The sequence below is a fragment of the Pseudoliparis swirei genome, chromosome 5 (genome assembly GCF_029220125.1).
Source record: "Pseudoliparis swirei isolate HS2019 ecotype Mariana Trench chromosome 5, NWPU_hadal_v1, whole genome shotgun sequence".
Classification (NCBI taxonomy): domain Eukaryota; kingdom Metazoa; phylum Chordata; class Actinopteri; order Perciformes; family Liparidae; genus Pseudoliparis; species Pseudoliparis swirei.
In genome coordinates, this window is record NC_079392.1 from 8,080,466 (window position 1) to 8,092,704 (window position 12,239).

At 45.6% G+C, this 12,239-nt stretch overlaps 2 protein-coding genes across 2 annotated transcripts in view; one reads left to right on the forward strand and one right to left on the reverse strand.

Moving 5' to 3' along the window:
* niban1a (niban apoptosis regulator 1a) overlaps nucleotides 1–8,902 on the forward strand; it is a 26,219-nt gene extending 17,317 nt beyond the window's left edge. Inside the window, exons 7-14 of the mRNA XM_056414061.1 lie at nucleotides 1,854–1,958; nucleotides 2,754–2,916; nucleotides 3,014–3,201; nucleotides 3,981–4,127; nucleotides 4,805–4,915; nucleotides 5,361–5,465; nucleotides 5,565–5,676; nucleotides 5,793–8,902. Of these exons, the coding sequence (XP_056270036.1) occupies nucleotides 1,854–1,958; nucleotides 2,754–2,916; nucleotides 3,014–3,201; nucleotides 3,981–4,127; nucleotides 4,805–4,915; nucleotides 5,361–5,465; nucleotides 5,565–5,676; nucleotides 5,793–7,432 (2,571 nt within the window). The 3' untranslated portion in view covers nucleotides 7,433–8,902. The remainder of the gene's footprint in view (nucleotides 1–1,853; nucleotides 1,959–2,753; nucleotides 2,917–3,013; nucleotides 3,202–3,980; nucleotides 4,128–4,804; nucleotides 4,916–5,360; nucleotides 5,466–5,564; nucleotides 5,677–5,792) is intronic.
* The window catches only part of kifap3a (kinesin-associated protein 3a), a 31,741-nt gene continuing 28,401 nt past the window's right edge, over nucleotides 8,900–12,239 (reverse strand). Inside the window, exon 20 of the mRNA XM_056414063.1 lies at nucleotides 8,900–10,715. Within this exon, the coding sequence (XP_056270038.1) occupies nucleotides 10,631–10,715 (85 nt within the window). The 3' untranslated portion in view covers nucleotides 8,900–10,630. The remainder of the gene's footprint in view (nucleotides 10,716–12,239) is intronic.

A 12,239-nucleotide genomic window follows, 5' to 3' on the forward strand; every position in this document is an offset into this window, starting at 1 on the left:
AATGACAATGAATCAAAGACGTGAGATTGATGTGGCATGTTTATTGCAAAGACACAGAACAAGTGACAATTCAGAAACTATTATGGCACAAATGTGCTCCAACAAACTCGACACACACTTCGAGTCCACAGAAAAGCTTCACTGTTGAAGATCAGATCAATATAAAAGACAGAAATACTTTATTCTCTTTAGTCTCGGATGAATCTTTCCGTCTGTCAAGCGGATAAACGGACGACCGAAACGTTCATGAAACAGATGTTTCGCTGCGAGACCAGAACATCTGTCAGGGGGAGCAGCGCACTGTGGCTGAACTGTCTGGAGGCGATACGTAAGGTTATATTATATTATATTAGATATTCCTTTATTAGTCCCACAGTGGAGAAATTGCAGGATCACAGCAACAGTAACAGATGGAAGCTAATACTAAAATATGAGTCCATGAATCTAGGATTACTTTCAAAGTCTACACAGCGACCTGTAAAAATGCCCAATTAAAGAAATGTACCTTTTAAACCGCTTTTATTTGTATCCGAGGCACCATTTCGTCGCCTTCTGTTTCTGATGTATTCGTTTGATCTTGTGGAACATGTTGTAATGTTACGAGAGATAAAGAATCAATCGAAGATCATCTTTCCGATGGCACTCCAGAGGAGACGTATTCATTATCATTGAATAAGCTGAGATGCTCTAGTGACATGGGGACAGCAGCTCTGGGGTTATTGCAGATTAACTTATCCTATAAATTATTCTATATTTCCTGTGGGTTTCATTCACAGGCCTGAAGGTTTTGTGTTTTTCCGAATTGCAGAGCAGTGAGAAGTCAGCAAGTAGCTTTATTTACTACTAATCAGTCACGGCTCATTTGCATCCTCTCACTCTGATTGCTGTATTCTTCCAGCGGCCGGTGAAAAAACACTGAGAACTGACGAGAGGAGCTCGGGTTCCCCCTGAGCATCCTCCTTACTCTCTTTTGCTCTCTTCCTTCCTTCCTCCCTTCCTACCTCCCTTCCTACCTCCTCCTCCTCTGCCGTTGTGCTTCCGGCTGTTTTTCTCTCCTTCCTCTTCCATGAATCCTCCCATATAATGATGGTGTAAATGCTCCATTGTGTTGCCGTCCACTCGCATTGTGTTTAGTCACAATTAGGTGAGAGGAAGTTTTACTTGCTGCAGGAAATACACACACACACACTTTATAAATTCCATTGGTTTTGGCAATGGATCAGTAATGTTCTGTTTTCTCTGCTCCTAGTGTGAGTTCATACACGTATGAAGTGCACATACACACCAAAGTACACTCGCAATCACCGGCATTTTTTCTTCTTCTTGTACTGTATATAGCTTTCATCTGACACACACACCAGTGAGGAATAAATGAAATGTCGAGAGCAGTTTTATAACCTAAGAACCATAATCATAAATCAGTCAAGGTCTCTGACTTTACAATCAGTTAACGAGAACGGCCACTCGGTAGAGCACATACCTTCGCATATCACAAGATTGGGCATTGAATTATGAACATTTTGGCATTAGTTGCATGCCAATTGGATAGAAATTGACCGTGCTATGGTAAAAAGAAGATGTTGATCTTTTCATGACCTTAACCTTTGACCCAATCGATCCCAAAATCTAATCACATGGTCCCCGGATAATAACCAATCATCCCACCAAATTTCATGCGATTCGGTTTAATACTTTTTTAGTTTTGCGAGGAACACGCATACAAATAAATAAATAAATACACGGCGATCAAAGGGCTTGAATGTGTTTAAAGGCAATTTAAACGCTTCATGATGTGTTGCAAAAATAAATAAAAATCCTAATCCTCTCCGGCCTGTCTGTGTGTGTGTGTGCAGGTGATGGCCAACGTGGTGATGGAGCAGCTGCTGCCGTCTCTTGAGAAAGACATGCTTCCCCGCCTCAAAGCCAAGAAGATGGAGAGGAAGAGAGTCTGGTTTGCCGTGAGTCACACTGTTCACTTCATACCTTTGTTATATCCTTAGTGGCTGATGATGATGCTGCTGCTGGCTCGCCGTCAACGGAGATGAAGAGTTATCGGTTTTTATTTGAAAGTTGGCACAAAAGAAGCATTTTTATCCATGTAAATGTACATTTCGCTGGTGTGTTATCACACATTTAACCCAGGTAAATCTAAAATAATAAATCATATTCATGCTGTGGGCTGGTGCTCGCATTGCACTTAATCTCTACTGTCAATCTTCATATGGAGCAATTTAAAGCAATAAGAAACTAGAACGGGCACTCGGTAGAGCGCATACCTTCGCATATCACAAGATGGGGCATTGAATTATGAACATGTTGGCATTAGTTGCATGCCAATTGGATAAAAATTGACCGTGCTATGGTAAAAAGAAGATTTTGACCTTTCCATGACCTTGACCTTTGACCCGATTGATCCCAAAATCTAATCAAATGGTCCCCGGATAATAACCAATCATCCCACCAAATTTCATGCGATTCAAGAAGATTTTTACCTTTTCATGACCTTGACCTTTGACCCGATCGATCCCAAAATCTAATCAAATGGTCCGCGGATAATAACCAACCATCCCACCAAATTTCATGCGATTCGGTTTAAAACTTTTTTTGTTATGCGAGGAACACGCATACAAATAAATAAATAAATACACGGCGATCAAAACATAACCTTCCACATTTTCAATGCGAAGGTAATTAATTGGGCTGAAAACTTGATATCCACGACCTGTGTTTTTAATGAATTGAGTTGTGCCCAGACGGTGGAGGCGGCGTACGTCCTCATCCAGGAGCATCTGCTGGAAGGACTCTCGGCACTGAAGGAGGAATGTCGAACGTCAGTCCGGCAGCAGGAGGTGCTCATCCACTCCGACATGGACCAGATCCTCAACTCCAGACAGCAGCTGGAGGAAAAAGTCAGAGGTAGCGTTTGGCGGTCGTACGCGGCACGAGCAGCATTCCTCTGCCACGAATGTAAAGGAAATGTGTGAGAGTCAACATCTGGAATGTCTTCCCGCAGCCAAAGTGTCGGAGCGAGCGGAGAAGCTGTGCTCCGAGTCCGTCCAGCCGTACCTGGCCTCAGTCCTGGAGGAGCTGATGGAGCCGGTCAGCTCTGGCTTCCTGGAGGGGCGGCAGCTGAGCGAACACGCCATGGACCAGGTGTGTCAGGACGTCCTGCAGCTGGTCAACAAAGAGGAACTGAAGAAGGTTTGTGAATCATTATTATCCTCTTTTTACATTTTTTTTCTCACTCAAATAATCTGAGGAATATTCATCTTTTACTGTCATCTCCGGGTTTAGTTTTCTATTTTCTGAATATATAGCAGAGTTTCCCTCCGTGAGGATTATTTTCACATGAATATTTAAAAGAAGGCCTCGTCTGAAGGTGTCTATACACAACATATATTTTCACCACAAGGATAGCCCGTTTGGTTTAGCACATTTGTGCTCATGAATTAATCATTTCAGCTCATAAATCATCAGAGCACAACATTATAAAAAATGGTGTTGACCCTCCAACAATATGTCGAAACAACAAACAAAAGACACATTTGAATCGACACAACATTGACTATTCTTACGTGATAGCGGCGGTACATTTGATATATTTGTGTTGGATGAAACAAGCTTTTTGAGGACGTCCCCCTTGGCTTTAGGAAATAAATCAACACGTGGATAGATGCTGAACATATTTATTAGCTGCAGCACTACAAAATCCTAGCAGCTAAAAACACAACTCCAATATTGCATCCCAACTGTATACACAAGACGGTCTAGTGGATAGAGAGGGGAAACATAATAACGGAACACACAGAAACATGTGACTAGTTCTTACTGCTTGACACTGATTTGAACATATTAGCAAATCTGTCATTTTTAGGCCCAAATTTGTTTATATTCTCTGCCGGACTCCTTTCTAAGTGTTACCCCCGGCTACGTGAGCGAAGTGGGCTGCTCTCTAACCCCCCCCCCTCTCCGTCTCTCAGGCTCTGGCGGACATGGCCAGACCCAACCTGTTGGGCTGCTACCAGAAGATCGGCTCCCTGCAGGAGAAACTGCAGCACCTGCAGGAGAGATTTGGTTTCTCCAACATTTCCGGAGTGATCCACAGCGCTCAGATCGACCTACAGCAGGTACACACACACACACACACACACACACACACACACACACACACACACACACACACGTGTACTCTTTGGGCCTCTTGTCATGTTTCAGATATCTCAGAGTTTTCACTTCCAACAAACAAAAGCTAATTTTAGATAGAAAAAACAACCACATCTGAAATTCCCAGGAGGCATTTTTACTGACTTACTGTCTACCTCCGATACTCCTGGACTTTTACTGAAGTAGGATTGTGACACCATTATCCAATTCAGTTTATTTTATATCGCCCAATATCACAAATTTCCCCTCAGTACTTTCACTTAAGGGGCCAATACTTCCTCTCTCACACACACAGACCACACACACACACACACACATATATGATTGGTTTCATTCCCTCTCTCCTCCTTTCAGACCACTCAGCTGTCATGAGTGGGCGGAGGAATTGTTCTGGCGATGTCGTTTTATTAGCTAACATTTCTGACACAATTGTGATTTGTAATGTTTTTGTTCCTTTAATACATCAACTCGGCACTTCAGTGTGTGAACACATTACGAGTCTGCTGATGATATTTCACACTGATGGGATTTCCAGTTGCTTTTTTTCTCCGCTCTGTGTATGAGGCATTTAACTGCTGTCTGATCTTGTGTGTGTGTGTGTGTGTGTGTGTGTGTGTGTGTGTGTGTGTGTGTGTTTCAGCTGACTGAGAACGCAGCCTACACGTTCGAGCAGCTGCTCCACAAAGTCTTCCAGGACAACCCCGATAACCCCGGCTCTGCCGTCGAGAAGGCCAAACACAGAGTGCTCAAGGTCAGATTATAATTTATAACACGCATCCTCCATCCAGAGGCAAGAGACAGGAGGGAGGGAGGGAGAGGGGGAGATGTGAGAGGGGAGGGACACATTAGGGGTAAAAGTGAGGGAGAGAGGGGCGGATGAGAGGTAGAGAGACAAGAGACGAGAGAGAGAGAAAGACATGAGAAGGGGGGAGCGAGAGAGACAATAGACTGCAGACGGTTGCGAGAGACAAGAGGGAGAGATGGGAGAGGGGACGAGCGAGGAACTAGGGAGAGGAGACGAGCGAGGGAATAGGAAGAGGAGACAGGGATGTGAGAAAAAGATGAAAGCGGGAGGGAGAGATGGACGGGAGGAAAGGGAGGGGTTAGAGACGAGAAAAACAAGGAGAGAGAGAGAGCGAAAAAGACCTCCCTGACATAAAGTGACGAGTCTCGTCATTCTTCATTGCGTCCCGCAGCAATACGACTATGACAGCAGCACAGTGAGGAAGAGGATCTCCAGGGAGGCGCTCGTCTCCATCACTCTGCCCTTCATCAAGAAGAACCTGGCATCCTGCAAAGCTGTGAGTCTCACACAAACACACACACAGTCACTTTTCATAAAGCTACGACGGCTCCAGAGCCTGACGTGTGTGTGTGCGTGTGTGTGTGTGTGTGTACAGGAGCTTCAGGATATCGAGCAGTCACTCGACGGCGACTACACCAACTACATCCATGTTGAGAATGTCTATGAGCGCATCCTCCTGCAATCTCTGGACAAGGAGGTCATCAAAGGTACGATACAAGTTAGACAGCTGGTGACAAATCAGCAACACGCACGCACACACACACACACACACACACACCTCTCCACCTCCACCTCCACTAATCTGTCCCGTTTGCTCCTGCAGTGGTGAAGGAGGCGGCCAGCCTGAAGAAGTACAACCTGTTCACAGACAGCAGAGACCTGCTCAGTCAGTCCAGCCGCTCCAGCCTCTCCTCCCCGGCCGTTTCCTCCTCTGAAACCTCCGTTGAGCCCCCGTCTCCTCTCGTGGCCAACGGCCTGCCGCACAGCCCCCTGGAGGAAAGGTCGCCGGAGAAGAGCGAAGACTCGCCGGACGCGCCCGTTATTGACACGCCCACTACTGACACGCCCACTACTGACACGCCTGTTATTGACACGCCCATTTTTGACACGCCTGTTAATGACATGCCCGTTATTGACACGCCCACTACTGACACGCCCGTTACTGACACACCCGTTATTTACACGACCATTACTGACACGCCCATTACTGACGCGCCTGTTATTGACACACCCATTACTGACACGCCCACTACTGACACGCCTATTACTGACACGCCTGTTATTGACACGCCCGTTATTGACACGCCCACTACTGACACACCCGTTACTGACACACCCGTTATTTACACGACCATTACTGACACGCCCATTACTGACGCGCCCGTTATTGACACGCCCGTTATTGACACGCCCGTTATTGACACACCCATTACTGACACGCCCACTACTGACACGCCTATTACTGACACGCCTGTTATTGACACGCCCGTTATTGACACGCCCACTACTGACACACCCGTTACTGACGCGTCTGTTATTGACACGCCCACTACTGACACGCCCGTTACTGACGCGCCTGTTATTGACACGTCCGTTATTGACACGCCCACTACTGACACGCCCATTACTGACACGCCCATTACTGACGCGCCTGTTACTGACACGCCCGTTATTGACACACCCCTGGGTGAGGTTGAACAAAAAGATGCCGCTCAGAGTGCCGCTGTCGGCGAGGAGGCAGCTGCAGTTTCTCCTGCAGTAGCAGATTCATCCGACGCCAGCGGGTCACAGGAGGTCAACGCAGAAGCGTCTCCAGAGGCCGTGATCCGAGAGGAAGAGATTCCTGTCGAAACCGAAACGGTGGAGACGGTCGCCGAGCCTCAGGCGCAGAGGACGGATGCTCCAAAAGAGACAGAAGTCACTTTGTCAGGAATCCCCGTTGTTGTGGAGAGCATAAAGACGGATGGAGAAGAAGCAGCACAGGTGGAGGCTCCAGTACCAAGTTCTGGTCCTCCGAATGGACCAGCCTCCCCATCAGCAGAGGGCACTGGTTCCCAAACTGCAGCCAGCAGTGAAGGAGAGACGATCAAGTTAGAGACTCCCTCTGGTGGTCAAGCCCCTGAACTCACATCTGCAGACATCTGCCCCAATTCTAAGGACGTGTCGGTGGGAAGCGAGTCGGCCCCGTTAGACGTGGAGGACGCGAAGACGACACCGAGCAGCGGGGACGAAGCCTCGTCGACCTCCGACGCGGGCGGATCACCTGTGACCTCGGTCGACCCCGCCGGGGACAAAGCCGCGAGCGACGAGCCGTCTCCCGAGGCCCAGCGGGAAGCGGAGCCGGCAGATGCCGCAGCCTCCCAGCCTTCTGAGCCCGCCGGCTGCATCAAGGAGATCCGTGACCTGGCGGTGGAGGAGATGGTGCAGCGGTGCCCGGACGTAGTTCCAAAAGAGGAGGAATGAGGCATTATGATGATTCCTGTTCTCTCAGCAAAGATGGGGGACAAAAGGGATTCAGGATGAAACCAAATCATGACCAGAGTAGAACCTTCATCCTCAAACTCTAAACTCAAAACATTTGCTCTCAGAGCAGAAACAGGACGAACAAAGACTCCTGAGAAACTTTCACAAAAGCTTCCATGAACCTATTTTTTTTTTTTTCAACACATATGCATGAAATTATTGTAAATTATTTATACAAATCAATATATCAGCTGTGTCGGGTGTATATAAACTAGCATGTCGGTTTCATTCAGTGAATTCCTTTTAACACTGCAACTAGCTAACAATTTCGGGAGGAAGTTTCTGGAAATTGCATTATGCTTTGGTAGATTATGAATCTATTTCAAAGGACCAGTTCGACATTTTAGAGAATGTTGTTATGCACTTTTTTTTCTGAGCATGATGTGAAGATGGACATCAATCTCTGTATATATAGTCCGCGTATGAGCTGGAGTCAGGACGTTGTTAGCTTAGCTTAGCAGGGGAGACGGCTACATTTGAAAATACACCTACAAACACCGCATTTTATTAATCTCTCGGCTCTAGACGCAGACAAGAGATTTGTATCCATCTAAATATCTCACAAAAAAAGAAGAACATGAATGAATTCCCTAAAAAATAAGATTTCTGAAAACGGACTGAGTTTTAGATGGTTCAGAAACTTCTATAAAGGATATTTAAATATATAAGACTACACGTCCAAATGTCATTTAAAAGCTCTCGTTTCCAAAAAAAGGTGCAGGATATGAGATTTGTTGTAGATGAGTATTTCTATTGCTAATGTTGCTAACCGCAGCGAAAATTGCTGACTGAGCTAACGGTGTTCAGCGGAGGGTGGATGCTACGTTTCCACGCCGGCGGGTCGGGATGGCTGTGAGCTCGCGAGTGGGGGCCATGAACTAAAACACAGAGGGAAAGCGACTCCATTCTCAGCTCCAGGACACATTCATCCTCCGTATTGTATTAATGCTCTGAATGTTGAATGTGGGTTCTTCAATGTGATTTCTTTTTTTAAACCTACTGAAGTTCTTTCTTTTTGTTTTTGTGGCGAAAAAGGAAACTGAAGAAGTAGCTCATCATAATGCCTTTACAGCACCTCCATGTGGCCTCCTCGTGCCTTACGTCACACAATGAAGGAAACCGGCTGTCACGTGGAAGCGGTTGCCGTAGAGACGGGTCCGAGTCTCGACACCTGTGCCTTCTACCTGTGTAGAGCATCCTACGCGGACGTGGTTGGTGGGACAGTTTACAGTGCGAGTACAGGGTGAAACACATGACCATTTACTGTCGACGGGGATAATAAAATAAGAGTGTGAAAAAACGAACACAGCCTCAAACTATGTGTATGTAAACTCTTTGTTTTGTTGATGTGGGGAAAACAAACACAAAAAATGAATGGATATATTTGCCAATAAAACAAATGCAGCATGAGGTTTGGATTATTTATTTTTGGTCCACAATCAAAGACACACTGTGCTGAGAAATATCAAAAACCTTCAAGTAATCCAACATCGGTGACGGATTAAATACTAAATACAGTTTGACTACAATAAAACGTTTATTTGATATATTGCATTACATATTTTTGCGGACCAGCAGCGCTCCAGGCACATCAAGGACAAGATAAATAATACAAATAAATTAACATTTGTTGATATTTCTGACTTTTTTAAGATCAGATAAAGGCTGTTATTTCTTCTTCAATTACATTCATAGAAATAAAGATAAATGAGGTCTTAATCCAGCGCTTGTGTACTCAATGTTATGGTCCATTATTGGGACTAATTATAGAGACAATGCTGTGAGACAGTTATTCAAGTTTAGAGAGTGATGTGGAGTTTCTAAAAGATTGTTGATTTATGAGTATAAGCAAATCCAGCTGACCTGCTGTGCAGTAACTGAGAGGTCCAGGTTACTTCAATTGAAAGAGCAACTGTTGAACACATCTGTCTCCGGTAGTGTCCCTATAATGTGTACCAAATTACACAGCGATTATCAGAATACAGAACCACAAACATGAGGTAGAGTAATTTAACGCAACTATTTTTCAGGCACATGTGGAACCTAATATATTACGTCCCAGTCGACCAGATTAATCCGAGGTCACAATATGGTTAAAGGGATGAAATGGAAGGGCCTTTTCTAAGTTTAGCTTTTTTTTCACTTCCACTTCTTTGGGCCTCACAAGCAAACAATAACAAATAAATAAAAAAGCTACAGCAGCAAGTGACCTGGACTGGTTTTAATTCTATAAAATATTGCGATTAAAGAATAGTTCTGGTGATATTCTGTAAATTCTTCTCTTGTTAATAAATTCAACCAACAGTGAATACATCTATGAACGTGTGTGTGTGTGTGTGTGTGTGTCAGAGCCCTGTGTGTCTTCTTCCTCTGAGCCATAGAGCTCCATTAAAAACACATGAATGAGCCATATATTGCTGCACGGGATGACACGTTCCTTCATCACCATCAATTAGTTTTAAAAGGTGTTTTTAAAGACCGACTTCATTATGAACCAATGGGCTCGGAGCTGAGAGCCACAGACAGGAGGTTAGAAAGTATTGAGACGCACCAACACATTGTCGGTTTGAGTCTGCGCTTTAGATGTTGGACATGAGAAAGAAATATAGAATAACACCAGATGTATTTATTTTTTAAACGCACTTATTTCTTTCCATGTATTTTGTTAATAAGCGATCATTCGGCAGGCTGTGGTTACATAAGAAACATTCGGTTTAGGCAAACGTGACGGTGAAGTCAGAAAAACGCAGTTCAGTGTTAAATCAACAGCTGCTAGTTTATCACAATACAGAACTATGACGCTTTGATTCACAGCAGCAATATTAAAATTCATCAGAATACGAGTAAAATGAAATTAAAGACCGACCTTAAATATTTGTTCTGTTGGTTTTTAAGCGCATCGCGTTCATATAATATTATAATAAATCTTGAGGAATTTGTTCATGGGGGTAATTCAACTTGTTCCCCGTAGACTTGCTCGTTTTCCCTGAATGTGGATTAGAATATTAAAATACGTGCTCCAACATCGAGAACCGGACGCTTCTGATGATCTGCCCCTCTAACAGACTGGTCGCCGATGCCGTTCCTCCGCAATCAAGATGCAGCTCGTCCGGTGTGGATGTGCGAGAGCTTCACGGTTTACCGGGAGGCGGCGTTGTAGTTGTAGACCGCCTGCTTGTCGGGGCGGACTGGTCGACCGGCGGGGACAAACTGCTCCGACAAACTGGAAAGGTCCAACAGAAGAAGGAGGAGAGGGGAAGAACAGAATGATCCTTTCTTTATTGAACTTTATTTTCCTGATTGAAATATATGGTTCAGTAAAAAGTGCAACAAATACTCAAAATACACGTGCAATAACAATCAAATGTCCTCTGAAATTAAATGTCAAAATAATACGTGAAAAGTCAAAATAATATTGGGAACTGTAGCATTTACTGTTGCAGAGATAGTATTAATAACAATAACAACTATATAGCATATAACTGTATTTATAGAGCAAGTCGCATCCGGGCATTTGGACCGTGGTTGGCTAGACGGGGACTTTGAATTGGATCAGTACTTGGGCTGCGACTGATGACATTTTACAAGTCTGCGAGAAAACTAGAAAACGACCATGGTCTCCACCCTCCGCTTCAGGCCTGGGATCCTCCACCAAGAGGACCAGAGAAGAGGCCGACAAGGAGTCTCCACCCTCCATGTGAGGCCTCAGCTTCTCCACCAAGAGGAGGAGGGAGGTCCGGAGGGTTCTCAATACCAAGTACACCAGGTATGGACTTGTGTACTTTGGAGTTTGGACTCCCAGGGATGGTAGGACGCAGTACGGTCATTCTGCAGCAGCTCACTTGATGATGTCATCACCTCAGCTGTTTTTGCGACAGAGTTTACTCCTTCACTGTGACAAACCGACCACAGACTTGTTGTGGTCGGTTTAACTGACTGACTGACTGACTGTGCACATCTCCTGACACTGCTCAGCACAAAGTCAGCTGCATCAAGAAATAGTTTCCCCAGTTCCACAAGGTGGAGCTCTGACACCAGACATCTCTATCGAATCCCCCCCCCCTCCCCCCCCTTCGGGCCAGACCAATCACTCAGGCTGAAGAAAAAGGAGAAGAAAGAAAAAAAGCGCTCATAAAAAGTTAATGTAATATTCATCTGTCCTGATGCAGGTGTTGGACATCCATAAGGAGTGTGTGAGTTACAGACTGCTAATGGCTGGAGGGGTAAACAGCAGAGCAGCCAAGCCGTAAAAAGAAGAAAAAGAAATGGAGTGATGTCAAAACACGGCGCTGTGACGAGGGCGGAGGCTGGCGGCCAAACCTGGAGGACCTGGCTGCCCTCCGCTCGGCAACAGAGGCCTGTTGAGGGGGATGATAAAAGGCCTGTATCGGCACCGTACAAATCAGTTACCAAGGGGATGTGGATAAGGAGGGTGGGGGTCGATCTTACGCTCCATCTTCTGACCAGCTGCTGGGAGTTTGTGTGTGGTGGTGGTGGTGGTGGTCACCTCGAGCAGGCCCCGGCCGCCGCCACGTCGGGATGCGGCGGCTGACGGATAAACTGGGCCCTGACGGATGACACCACATCTCACACGGAGCAACGTCTTCCTCCGCGCCGCGCCGGCCCGCCGTGCTCCCTCTGCCTCCTAAAATACGAGCTGTTTGCTTTGCCCCTGCAAGCGCCTATAATGACGTGTTGTTTTTAGCCAAATCACTTCCAGCGATCAGTTACACAGCTTGCAGCATAT